At 43.6% G+C, this 13,132-nt stretch overlaps 1 protein-coding gene across 1 annotated transcript in view; it reads left to right on the top strand.

The window, feature by feature from the left end:
* klhl1 (kelch like family member 1) overlaps positions 1-13,132 on the top strand; it is a 203,423-nt gene that overhangs the window by 91,627 nt on the left and 98,664 nt on the right. The window contains exon 4 of the mRNA XM_033023035.1: positions 1,876-2,088. Coding sequence (XP_032878926.1) covers positions 1,876-2,088 — 213 coding nt within the window. The remainder of the gene's footprint in view (positions 1-1,875; positions 2,089-13,132) is intronic.

Genomic DNA, 13,132 nt, shown 5'->3' on the forward strand with positions numbered 1-13,132 from the left:
CATTTGAAAGCGGCTCACTTTGACCTGAGCGAGCCAGTCCATGAGGCTCAACCATCGCGGGCGTCCATTGTCCCGGGCTCCCGGAGATTCTTCCGAACCAAGCAAGCCCCCGGGGTGTGGGATTGTATCTACAAGTTCGCGACGCCGATCTTATCTTCTCACAGTGGCAAACCAGGCCTGCCGCCGCATGTGGCCGCAGACGGCCCATTGGCGACCCCCTGCCGGGTCCTTCTTTGCTCTCAGCAGCTCCCTGCAGGAACCCTCTTTGGTTTTGGTGGCTCTCCGCCAGGTACCTCTTTGTTCTCCACCAGGTTGTTCTGGGCGGCCCGTCCACTGCTCAGCTCCATGACGCATCCCGGGAGTCTTCACACGGAATTTATGTGGGGAAAAAAAGAACCAATATAACCAAAATGCAGAGAAAAGAACAAATTTTGCTTTTTTTTGTTAAGGCAGATTACAAAAGATCGCAATGCAGATAGATTTTTAGGACCATTATGCCTCCTTACCTCAGGGGTGTACTGTATCCTGTATTTGAAGTTTGAATGAATTGACGGTGGCAAATTATATGCTTCAATTAAATTACATTTCAGAAGCTCAGGTGGCCAAACCTCTTACTGCATGCTTAAGGGCCTGTCGGACTGTACGAGGTAATTCAAGAGCTCTCCCGAGTTAAAACAAAAATCAAACTTGTGGTAAGCACGTAGAATGTACGTAGCGGGTACGTCGGAGCTCGGGACATCTCTTAGCGGCTCGTAACGCGAACGGCAGGTACTCGGGAAACGGCAGGTACAGCTGGAAAGGTGTATGAGCATAATTGTTGTATAATAATATGTATAGTAGATGTATAGTAGTACATATCACAGATCAGATCATGCATAGTGTTCACTGAGGAAATCTAACGTTAAAATTTATCAATATCTTTTTAATTCAAGGAGCGCCTCTTTACTGATATACTCTGATAACAGACAATTCTGCTGTATAATTTATTGGCTCTGCAAGATAATTGCCTTGCTTATTTTCTAAGTGTCAGAGTTGAAGGACGAGAGAATTTGGTCAAAGGGATGGTTTGTACAACTGTTAAATGTCAATATGATTATTAGGAAAATGATCACTTATTTTATAACTTTAACCACTTTGCATTTGAATCTTGATTCATCTGGTTATGTGCAATATAGTCATCATGAACATGAACCTTTGGACCTTTTGTAAGTTACTAGGATATTTTCACTCAAACCTTCATGGACAGCATTTGCATCTGAATTAAAAGGTGTTATTGATTATGTTTTAATATGACCAGTTTCCATGGCAAATCCACCAAATCTTTGGCAAAGGTACGAAGGACCTCCAGTAGTATTTTCATCATGTGTTCTTCTGTCATTGATTTATGCATTGTGTACTCAATGGCTTGCTAAATTTTAAGCAATTACCAGAGAACATGTGATATATCCAGTAAGTGTGGATTGACAATAGACAATAGACAATAGGTGCAGGAGTAGGCCATTTGGCCCTTCGAGCCAGCACTGCCATTCAATGTGATCATAGCTGATCATCCCCAATCAGTACCCGATCAGATTGGTAAAGATATTTAAAACCAAACTGGTTGGTATAGACTTGATGCATTAAATGCTCAATTTACATGCTGCATGATAACAAGGGATTGATTAGCGAAGTGTTCTTTGAAATCAAAACCCAAGGATATGAAGGAGATTTCCATGTACAATATGGATGTCAGAATTCTGAAATTACTTCAGTAGCACTGGAAGCAACATGGGGAAAAGACTGATCTTTACACATTTAGGATTAACCATGTAATAACAGAATCTATGGTGACCAAAGATTGATTTCTGACAAGAGTCGTTTCTTTTAATTTCACAGGAACACATTATGGAGGTGATCAGAAATCAAGAATTTCTGCTGTTGCCTACAGATGACATCCTGAAACTTCTTGTAAGTGATGATGTGAATGTTCCAGATGAAGAGACGATATTTCATGCCCTGATGATGTGGGTGAAATATGATTTGCAGAGGAGATGTCGCGATCTTGGCATGCTGCTCGCATACATCAGATTACCACTGCTCCCACCTCAAGTAAGTTTAATTGTTCTCGTCTTTTTGATCGCTTCTCCTTCTTTCCCATTCAATCCTTCAATACTGAAATGCGTTGTTTTATGTTCCCTAAATGTTTATGTTGTGGTGCTATTTGTATAGCTACAGATAACAAGATATCTCAGGATGAATGATTGTTGTTTATTCTAACATCTAGTCACCACTTCCGACTATATTTGATCGGACATTACTGGCTTTACCTTGCACTAAAAGTTATTCCCTTGTCATGTATTTGTACACTCTAAGTGGCTTGATTTTAATCATGTATTGTATTTCCGCTGACTGGTTAGCACGCAACAAAAGAGTTTCATTGTACCATGGTCCACGTGACAATAAACTAAACTAAACTAAACTTCCAACTTACATTTACACCACATTTCCCATGCCCCCATTCTTCATTTCATTGAAGATCTCCAATATAATCTATCATATGAGAGTAAAGCTGCCAATCCATTGTTTTGAACTCAATAGAATTCTAGTTAGAACAGTCAATCTCCGAGTGTCTCCGAAGATCCTCCAGTGCTTCTACGCAGCGGCGGTGGAAAGCATCTTGTCCGGGAACATTACCATCTGGTTTGGGAATTGCTCTGCCAAGGACAAGAAGGCTCTGCAGAGAGTAGTGCGTTCGGCCGAACGCACTATGGGAACTTCACTTGCCCCCCTGCAGGAACTATACATCAGAAGGTGCAACTCCAGAGCCAACAATATCATGAGAGACCCCTTCCACCCCTGCAACGGACTGTTCCAGCTGCTACGGTCAGGGAAACGCCTCCGTTGCCATGTGGTGAGAACGGAGAGGTTGAGAAGGAGTTTCTTCCCAGAGGTCATTCGGACTGTAAACGCCTATCTCACCAGGGACTAACTCTACTGAACGTTTTTTCCTTCCATTATTTATTATGTAAAAGAATATGTGTGTTATGATTGGTTTATAGTTTGTTTGGTTGTTATGTCTTTAGCACAAAAGTCCGCGAGCATTGCCACTTTCATTTCACTGCACATCTCGTATGTGTATGTGACAAATAAACTTGACTTGACTTGACTTGACTTGACAAATTGCATTGTCAACCACTTAAACATACCACCCCCAAATCTACTCATGGTATTTGTCACTATCTAGAAAGAGCAACATTGAAAATCAAAACTAAAATGGCAGATGCTATAAATCTGAAATAAAATGCTGGAAATATTCAGCACATCGGGCCCATCTGTGAAATGAGAAACAGAATCAATGTTTCAGGCTAAAGTCCCTTTGTCAGAATTGGTATAGAGAGGAAAATATATTTCTTGTGATGGGTCTTTGACCTAAGATATTGATTACCTGGTAATCTCTTCCTGTGGCAGAACACAGAATAAAGTGACTCTTTTGGGGGTCTTGAGATCCAAAGAACATGGCCTGCTCAATAGACAGAGTGTAATATATCCTTAATGCTGGGATATTAGCTCAGAGGAGGACAATTGATTCTCCTAATGTTTTGGCGGATTTTACAGAAGAACAATGGCAATATCCTTTCAGTGTCTTGAGTGGTCTCAGAAGGATACAGAACAATATTGATCATGGCTGCTTTGTAGACCAGGAGTTTGTTACAAGTTTGAGATCTTGAATTTTAAACACCCTTTTCGTTGGTCAGACAAAGGCTGTGGTGAACATGAATGTGATGATGAATTTCCTCATAGAAATCGGAGAGAGGTAGCACCCAAGATTTAGGAGGAGGTCCACATTGACCATATTGACCTTCATTGTGAAAGGACAGTGTTATCGAGCAGGGTATGGTTGCTGGAGGACCTTCTTCTTGCAGATGTTGATTGTAAAGCTTATGTGCCTTATAAAGTAGTCAACAACTAGTTGGATCTGAGACTAGGTGGAACTGAGACATAGAAACATAGAAACATAGAAAATACGTGCAGGAGGAGGCCATTCGGGCCCTTCGAGCCAGCACCACCATTCATTGTGATCATGGCTGATCATCCCCTATCAATAACACGTGCCTGCCTTCTCCCCATATCTCTTGACTCCACTAGCCCCTAGAGCTCTATCTAACTCTCTCTTAAATCCATCCAGTGACTTGGCCTCCACTGCCCTCTGTGGCAGGGAATTCCATAAATTCACAACTCTCTGGGTGAAGTTTTTTCTCACCTCAGTCTTAAATGACCTCCCTTTTATTCTAAGACTGTGGCCCCTGGACTCACCCAACATTGGGAACATTTTTCCTGCATCTAGCTTGTCCAGTCCTTTTATAATGTTATATGTTTCTATAAGATATCCTCTCATCCTTCTAAACTCCAGTGAATACAAGCCTATTATTTTCAATCTTTCCTCATATGACAGTCCCGCCATCCCAGGGATCAATCTCGTGAACCTACGCTGCACTGCTTCAATCACAAGGATGTCCTTCCTCAAATTAGGAGACCAAAACTGTACACAATACTCCAGATGTGGTCTCACCAGAGCGCTATACACTGCAGAAGAACCTCTTTACTCCTATACTGAAATCCTCTTGTTATGAAGGTCAACATTCCATTAGCTTTCTTCACTGCTTGCTGTACCTGCACGCCAACTTTCAGTGACCGGTGTACAAGGACACCCAGGTCTCGCTGTACCCCCCCCCTTACCTGACGTAAGCCTTTGAGATAATAATCTGCCCCCTTGTTTTTGCCACCAAAGTGGATAACCTCACATTTATCTATATTATACTGCATCTGCCACGCATCTACCCACTCACTCAACCTGTCCAGGTCACCCTGCAACCTCTTAACATCCTCTTCACAGTTCACACTGCCACCCAGCTTTGTGTCATCCGCAAACTTGCTAGTGTTGCTCCTAATTCCCTCTTCCAAATCATTAATATATATGGCAAATAGTTGCGTAAACAGAGACATGGACAGTTGGTGAGAGCTGTGTATTGCGGATCATTGAGCAACATACAAAATGTGAGTGTGGAGTTGATGTGTGGCTGCCTCCAAGAGAATAGGTGTTGTGCTCAATTTCTGAGTAGTTATCCATTGTACCTGTACAGAAAGATTGATAAGAGCCCACGTGAAGAGGTGTTGAGGCATAAAGAGGGGGAAAGCTGCCAAGCTCAAGATCCACTGTAATAGATCTCAGCCAGATATTGTGCCAATATTTTGAACAGTGGCAGGTTAGTGAAATTTAAAAAAAAACATTGAGGCGAATGAAATACAAGCTGTGGTGAAATTGTACAATGGAAAGGTAATTTTCCCAAAGGTGAGGTAATAATGGAACCAATGATACCAATGAAGATTATCATTTGGAATATAAAATACTATTAAGAAGTTTTTTGGAAGCCATGGACATGTTTTACTTCACTGGGAGCAGATAGAAAAGTACTGCAGTGCAGTGGGAATGAGATACACAACCTGAAGGACTCATGAACAAAATCATGATTAATTATCCCATGGCAAATGCAATTGAGAATCCAAGGATTATTTGGACAATGATTTAACATTTGCAGATAAATGAAAATATTTATCTTCTTGCTAAGCGAGCAATTCAGAGGAAGAGTCCATAATTTGTTTGGACAGTGTGAGACAATCAGTGTAGTGGAGTATCAGGATGCGATCTGTGCCATTACAAAGAACACACAAATAAGGTGGAATGCAAGAACCTCAGTGCAGATCATCATATGATATCATAACATATCATATAGTGGACGATACTGATTTTCTTTTGGGGAGGTGTTTGAAGTCTACAGGACATGTTATTAGCAGAGTAACTAAATGGGCTTCAATTGAGAGAGTTACGAACAATAGAAACAGGCCCTTCAGTCCAGCATGTCCACCGACAGTGCTCCTTCTTTGAGGCCAGGACTGAGCCACTGGGACAAGCCCAAAATCACTAGCTCCTCCTTTTCGAGGCAAAGACCAAGGTATCACGGCAAGCCTAAGACTGCCAGTGTCTCCTCACCTTCTCACAGATGACAAGGGACTGTGTCTTCACATGCAGAGCAAGACTGAGCCGCTGGGACAAGCCCGAGGAACTGTCAGTTCCTCCTCACTGAAGGCAAGACTGAGCAGCAAAGGCAAGTCTGAGGCTGTCAACACCTCCTCTTGTGCCAAGCCTAAGCCGTTGGGACAAGCCTGAGACCACCAGCACCTCCTTTTGGAACAAAACTCAATTGCTGGGACAAGCCCAAGGCCACCAGCTGCTCACCTGCCCACAAATGACAAGGGTCTGCGCCCCCATATTAACCCAGGCCATCTCCTCACCATCCTCTTTTAACCTTTTCATGGGAGTTCACCTGACCATGAGTGTAGTCATTGGTGTTGGTGTAGTCATTGTCCCCGCACCAGAACTTATACTTAATTACATCTATAAGTTTTTATCTTCATCATCCTTTTGTGCCAGATTTCAAACTGTTGTTGCACTTTTTATTTGACTCAATGCTGATGCTTACAGAGTTTGTAAACACCTGACAGCTCAGACATCTTGGGCTAGAAAATGGAAGAAAAACAATTCTGTGAGCTAGGTTAACTGTATTGGTAATCTCAGTGACTTGTTTGATCTCGTTCAGTGGTCCCTTGGTGTGCATTCTAAACTAAATACAGTATTGGATCTGAAGAAGTAATCATCCAAAAACCAGGTGCCCATGTGATTGGGTCAAACTGTTTTGTCGATAAACATTTGTTTCTTTGGCAAGCCCAGACATTGTTATTGACACAGTATAAAATAGTTAACTAAGCATTTTCAACGTTTTTCTACGTTTTATTGACTGAGGTTATCAGTCGGAGACTTTAATCTTTCATTTGCCTGAATTTAGCACACATTGTGGCCAATACTCAGTGGGATATGGAATAGAGCATAATGATTCAATTGTCATAATTAGCATCCTTAAAAGCCAGTTAGAAAGCATTTGAACCCCATAATTGAGGCATAGCAATTAACAGCAATAAATAAATATGGTAGTGGAATAACAACTTGAAAATGTAAAGTCATGATATATCATAAAACGGTGGAGTTCGCACCATAGCAATAATAGGTGAGAAAAAGCTTTGAGACTAATTTTTATGTAATCCACCACCCTCAGGCCAAGTGTGAGTTCCTGATTCCCATCACCGTTGATGATCTTATGTTCCTCAACCTCCCTCTGATCGCCAACCCCTACAAACGTAAAGCTCTGTTCTCTCCACGTTTGATCTGTTCCTCTCTGCACAATCATTCTTAACTTTAAGCTCCTCTGAATATAACCTAGTCTATTCAATCTTGCTGATATAATCAAGGTCAACTCTACCATCCCTTACAATGCAAGCTTTCAGTAAGAATTCATGACCCAGCACTGTGCCGATTTGCCTGCGACAAGCACAGCAGAAGCTTCAGGGGCACAGATCATAAACAGAATAGAAGTATTTTTAGCTTGAGGTTCAAGGTGTGGATGGTAGTGTGATCATTACTCACCTCTGGCCAAGAGTGATTACTCTCTCAATACAATACAATACAATACGGTTTTATTCGTCACATTGCACATAAAGTGCAAGTGAAATTAATTTGCCAGCAGCGGTACAATGATAAAGAACACACAAAAAACACACTAAAAATTTAACACAAACATCCACCACAGCATTCATCACTATGGTAGAAGGCACAACATTTGGCCAGTATTCCTTCATTTTCCCCCGTGGTCGGGACCTCAACCCTCCGCAGCCGTTGCTGCCGGCATCCAGATGGTAAAAGGACAAGGTAAAAAGACCAGGTAAGTCCAGAATCGGCTCTTCCCCACCGGAGAACGCGGCTTCAATTTGGTGTAGGCCGCAGGCCGGCGGTCGAAGATTTAAAGTTCGCGCCACAGCCCGAAGCACCGCAGGCTGCAGGATGGTCGAAACTCCCCTCCAGGGATCCCTGGCGAGGGACCCCGCTCCTGTTGGTAAGTCCACGCCAGGCTCGCGGTAGAAGTTGGCCACGGGCTGGCAATTGGAGCTCTTCTTCCCCCGGGTCCCCCACGAGGGATCCCGGGCTGCAGACGCAGCGCCAGCTGGAGCTCTGCAGACCGCGGCTTCAGGCTGCCGGCTGCCACGGGCCAGCGAAACGGAGCACTCCCCTCTGGTGAGCCCCAGCGAGGGCTCGCCCACTCCGCAACGAGAGTCCACGCTGCGCCCGCCGCTGAAGCCCCGGGCGTTTTTCTCCGGGAATGGCCGCCCGAACCTTGCTGTTAGGCCACGGGGGAGGCGACATGAAAAAAAAAGTTGCCTCTCCATGGAGCAGGCAACCAAAACTGTTTCCCCCTTACCCCCCCACACCACCCCCCACACATAACACACAGAGAAACACTAAAAACCCACATTAGGACATACTAAAAATAAATAAAAGTAGAATGAACTAACACGCAGCTGGCAGGGCGCCGGCTTGCAGCGCCCCCACCCTGCCACAACACTGCAAGAACAGCACCTCATTTATCAATGACACAAACATTGAATTCTCCATGTTCAGGTAAACACCCCACACCCCCCACTCTGTGCCACACACCTTTCTTTTCACTTTTTGTGCCCATCACCAACTTCCTTTCCCCTCCTCCATCATCCACTCATCTCCCACCTCTCCATACTCCCAGTCCCACATTTTCATTTCTGCTCCCATTTCCCCCTTCCATTCCCTACCACCCACTATCCATCCCTCCTGGTGCCACATTTCACTCTCTATATTCCTTCTTCTCAGATTCGACCTCTCTAACGTCTGTCTCTACTCCACCTACTGCTTTGGTTACTATCTGCACTTATCTGCCATCCTTCCCTCCTCACCTGAATCCACCTATAAATTATCACCTCTTGCGTGCCCCCCCTCTCTTTGACTTACCTCTTTCTATCGACTTTCTTCACTTTACTCCATCAGTCTGAATAGTAAACCTTACCTGAAACATACCTGTCCTTTTCCCAGATGCTCCCTCATTCTCCCGCACGTTTTTTCTCTAAAAGCTGCTATCTGGTTTTAATACGCTGCAGTCCATGAGATCCCGCTGTGTCCAAATGATTTCCCTCGTTACAACATACCCACACTAGCAGATCTACTGCTTCGCAGGTCCAGCAACCTAGGTTCAATCCATGTATAGTTTCCGCATTCCCAGTGACCAGGTGGGACTACACCACGTTCTCCGATTTTGTCAGATAATCCCAAATCATGCTGGTTCGGTAGGATAATTGATCACGTTAACTTAACCTTACTTTAACCTTATGAGGGCCCAAAGACTGGGCCATCATCCACTACCCACCCCCTCCTTGCAGCCCAACATCAGTCTGGCCACTTCTCCATCACTAACAATAGCAATTGAGGAGGTGGAAAAGCTATTCAGGAGACAGAAAAGCCAGAAATCGCCAGGACCGAACAGTGTTTCCCCTTATACCCTCAAGCTGTGCCAAACAACTGGCACCAGTCTACACAGACATTTTCAATCAGTCCCTGCAAACCTGCACTGTCCCTGCCTGCTTCAAAGTCTCCACTGTTGTAGCTAAAAAGCCAAGGATTACTGGTCTTAATGACTACAGGCCTGTCGTACTGACCTCTGTAATCATGAGGACCCCTGAAAGGCGCACTGGCCCACCTGAAAAATATCACAAACCCCCTGCTGGACCCCCTGCAGTTTGCATACCGGGTAAATAGATCAGTGGGTTATGCAGTCAACCTAGTCCTGCACTTCATCCTCCAGCACCTAGATCGCCAGGGGACCTAGGCAAGGATTTTGTTTGTGGATTTTAGCTCTGCATTCAACACCATTGTGTCCGAGCTACTACACTCCAAACTCTTCCAGTTGACAGTGCCTGAACTCCTCAGTGGATCATCAACCTCCTGACAGACAGGAAGCAACATTTGAGGTTGTGAAAGCTCATCTTGGACCCGCAGACCCTTAGCATTGGAGCACCATAAGGCTGCATACAGTCTCCTCTCCTTTATTCTATCTACATCAAAGACTGCACCTCCACAGACTCCTCTGTCAAGCTTCTCAAGTTTGCGGATGACACAACTCTGATTGGACTGATCCAGGATGGGGAGGAATCTGCCTACAGACAGGAAGTGACACAGCTGGCGTCCTGGTGCCATCGCAACATCCTGGAGCTCAATGTTCTTAAGATGGAGGAATTGATAGGAGAGCTTCCCCTCCCCTCCCCCCACGCACCATCAACAACATCACAGTCACATCTGTGGAGTCATTTAAGTTCCTTGGAACCATCATCTCCAGGGACCTTAAATGGGAGGCCACCATCGCCTCCACAGTCAAAAAGGTCTAAAAGAGGATGTACTTTCTGCGACAACTGAGAAAATACAATCAATCACAGGCAATGATGGTCCAGTTTTATACTGCCATCATAGAGTCTTCTCCATCATGGTCTGGTTTGGCTCAGCCACCCAAGCATGACATCCGGAGGCTGCAGTGCATCATTCGATCAGCCGAAAAGGTTGTTGTCTGCAACCTTCCCCCATCGACAAGCTGTACACTGCAAGGTCAAAGAAGAGTGGGGGTAAGATCATCTCTGACCCCTCTCACCTTGGCCACAAACTCTTTGAATGCTCCTCCGGACTGTCAAAGCCGCCACAGCCAGACATAAAAACAGCTTTTCTCCACAACCAGTAGCTCTACTCAATAGCCAAAGGTTTGTAGCCTACTTGTGCTCTGGTATTTTATTTCATTCATCACATGTTTAAATTATAATGTTTTATTTTTGACTGTCTACTGTATATCGTGTTGTTACTTGCGAGCAAAGCACCAAGGCAAATTCCTTGTATGTATGCATAGTTGGCTAATAAAATAAATATTCAATTCAATTCCATTCAATTTTTTATAGATGAGAGGTAAAATCTGAGGGGGCTCATGGGAATGTGGGGAGGATAGAAAATTGGATTTGTGTAAATGGGTGTTTGACCCTGGTGGGCCAAAAGGTCAGTTTCCATGCTATCCAGTGACATCAAAACTTGGCTGCACAGTTTAGTTTAATTTAGAGGTACAGCACTGAAACAGGCCCTTTGGCCCACCGTCCAAGTTGTCCAGCACCAACCCTGTACTACCCTACACACCAAAGTCAATTTACAGAAGCCAATTAACCTACAAACCTGCACATCTTTGGAATGTGGGAGGAAACCAGAGCACTCAGAGAAAACCCACGCAATCACAGGGAGAACGTGAAAAATCCGTAATGACAGCTCCAGTGGTCAGGATTGAACCCGGGTCTCTGGCACTGTAAGGCAGCAACTCTACCACTGCGCCACTGTGCAGGAGTTAATGGGCGCTTTAAGGTCTCAGGATATGGTGTAAGAGGTTCAATACTGAGATGACAATTTTTTGAACTCTACCTATGAAAATCTCTTTTACAGTAGGTAGTGGGTGTCAAATGGCACTTTACAAGCAAGAAGCATCAACACAAAAGTTACAGGGAAAGAATGGGAATATGCATTTGAAATGGCGGATCAATTATGATTCTGTTGAATGACAGAAAGGCTCAAGGGACTGAATCGCCCACTCCTATCATATTTTCTATGTTTGCTCGATAGAAGGAACATGAAAAGTGGTAGATAAATAATTGAAAAAAATCTGCAAATGTGAAGATGCTGGAAATCTGAAATATAAACACAGGATAATGAAACACTCAGCAGGTGAGATAGCATATTCTTTGAGTTTGAGAACCACCAACTATGCCCAATAGACATAGCCGACCCTAAACTGCGTACCATTGAATTTTAATCTCCCAAAGCTTGGTTACTGGACATCTTGGTGCTGAAGGGGTTACCGACTGTGGGAGTTTGCCTGCGGTGAGCATCTAAAAGAAGAAGCACTATCCAAACATGGGTGGTACAAAGTAATGAGCATCTATCTACTCCAGAGGAAATAATATCCCAGTTGGCTGTAGAAAGCCATGAGAGAGAAACTGCAGGGAGATACCTGTAGTAGACTTATTCCCGAAAATTTAAATTATTGCTTTGTCTTCCTGGTGACGATAACTAATGGGAGCTTGGATGTGATGGCTTAATTTATCTAACATAGCTACTCAAGATGGTGCCTTGGGCTCAACTAGCACATGTGTGATATCCACGGACCCAGTAATATATACAAAGTGCAGCATCCTCAACCGGGAACATAAATATCAGCCATGTATCAAAATTACAATTCAAGAATGGGTTAGCATATGATGAGCGCTTGACAGCACTGGGCCTCTACTCGCTGGAGTTTAGAAGGTTGAGTGGGGACCTCATTGAAACTTACAGAATAATGAAAGACATGGATAGAGTGGATAGTGGAAAGGACGTTTCCACTGGTGGGAGATTCTAGGACCGGAGGTCATAGCCTCAGAATTAAAGAGTACTCATTTAGAAAGAAGGTGAGAAATAACTTTTTTAGTCAGAAGGTAGTTAATCTGTGGAACTCATTGCCTCGGAGGGCTGTGGAGGCCAAGTCAGTGGGTATGTTTAAGGCAGAGATAGACAAATTCTTGATTAGAATGGGTGTCAATGGTTATGGAGAAAAGGCAGGAAAATGGGATTAGGAGGCTGAGATCAGTCATGATTGAATGGTGGAGTAGACTCAATGGGCCGAATGGCCCAATTCTACTTTTATAACCTATGAACGTGAAGAAAAAAAAATAATTAAATTAAGTTAAGCAGGTTTATTTCCCTCTTTTTATACGATAATTTGACAAATTATGCATTTACACAAATTTAGATTTAGATTTAAATTTAGCAGCACCAAAGGGACCAGTTTCAACGTGTGTAGCACCAGCACTGAGCTCTCAAATGATTGTCATAATTGTAAATACATTCAGAAAGAAGCTGATGAGTTTGCTGCCGGTTGTTGTTGAATAGCTTTCTCTCCTTCTCATGTTTTTGTGGTTTTGAGTCTTCAATCTTTCTGCAGAGGTATAATGAGGGAATTGTAAACAATAATTGCTGATTTTTTTTTAAAGACAATTTCTTTCCAACTTCTGGCATGGATCGAGGGTATAATAATGACTAAGATGAGAACAGAATGTAAAGTACTAACAGTAGTAAATACAAAGATCTGAAAAGAAAGTACTGCGGGCAACAGCTGTCTGATAC

Source organism: Amblyraja radiata, chromosome 6, assembly GCF_010909765.2.
Source record: "Amblyraja radiata isolate CabotCenter1 chromosome 6, sAmbRad1.1.pri, whole genome shotgun sequence".
In the NCBI taxonomy this organism is placed as follows: Eukaryota; Metazoa; Chordata; class Chondrichthyes; order Rajiformes; family Rajidae; genus Amblyraja; species Amblyraja radiata.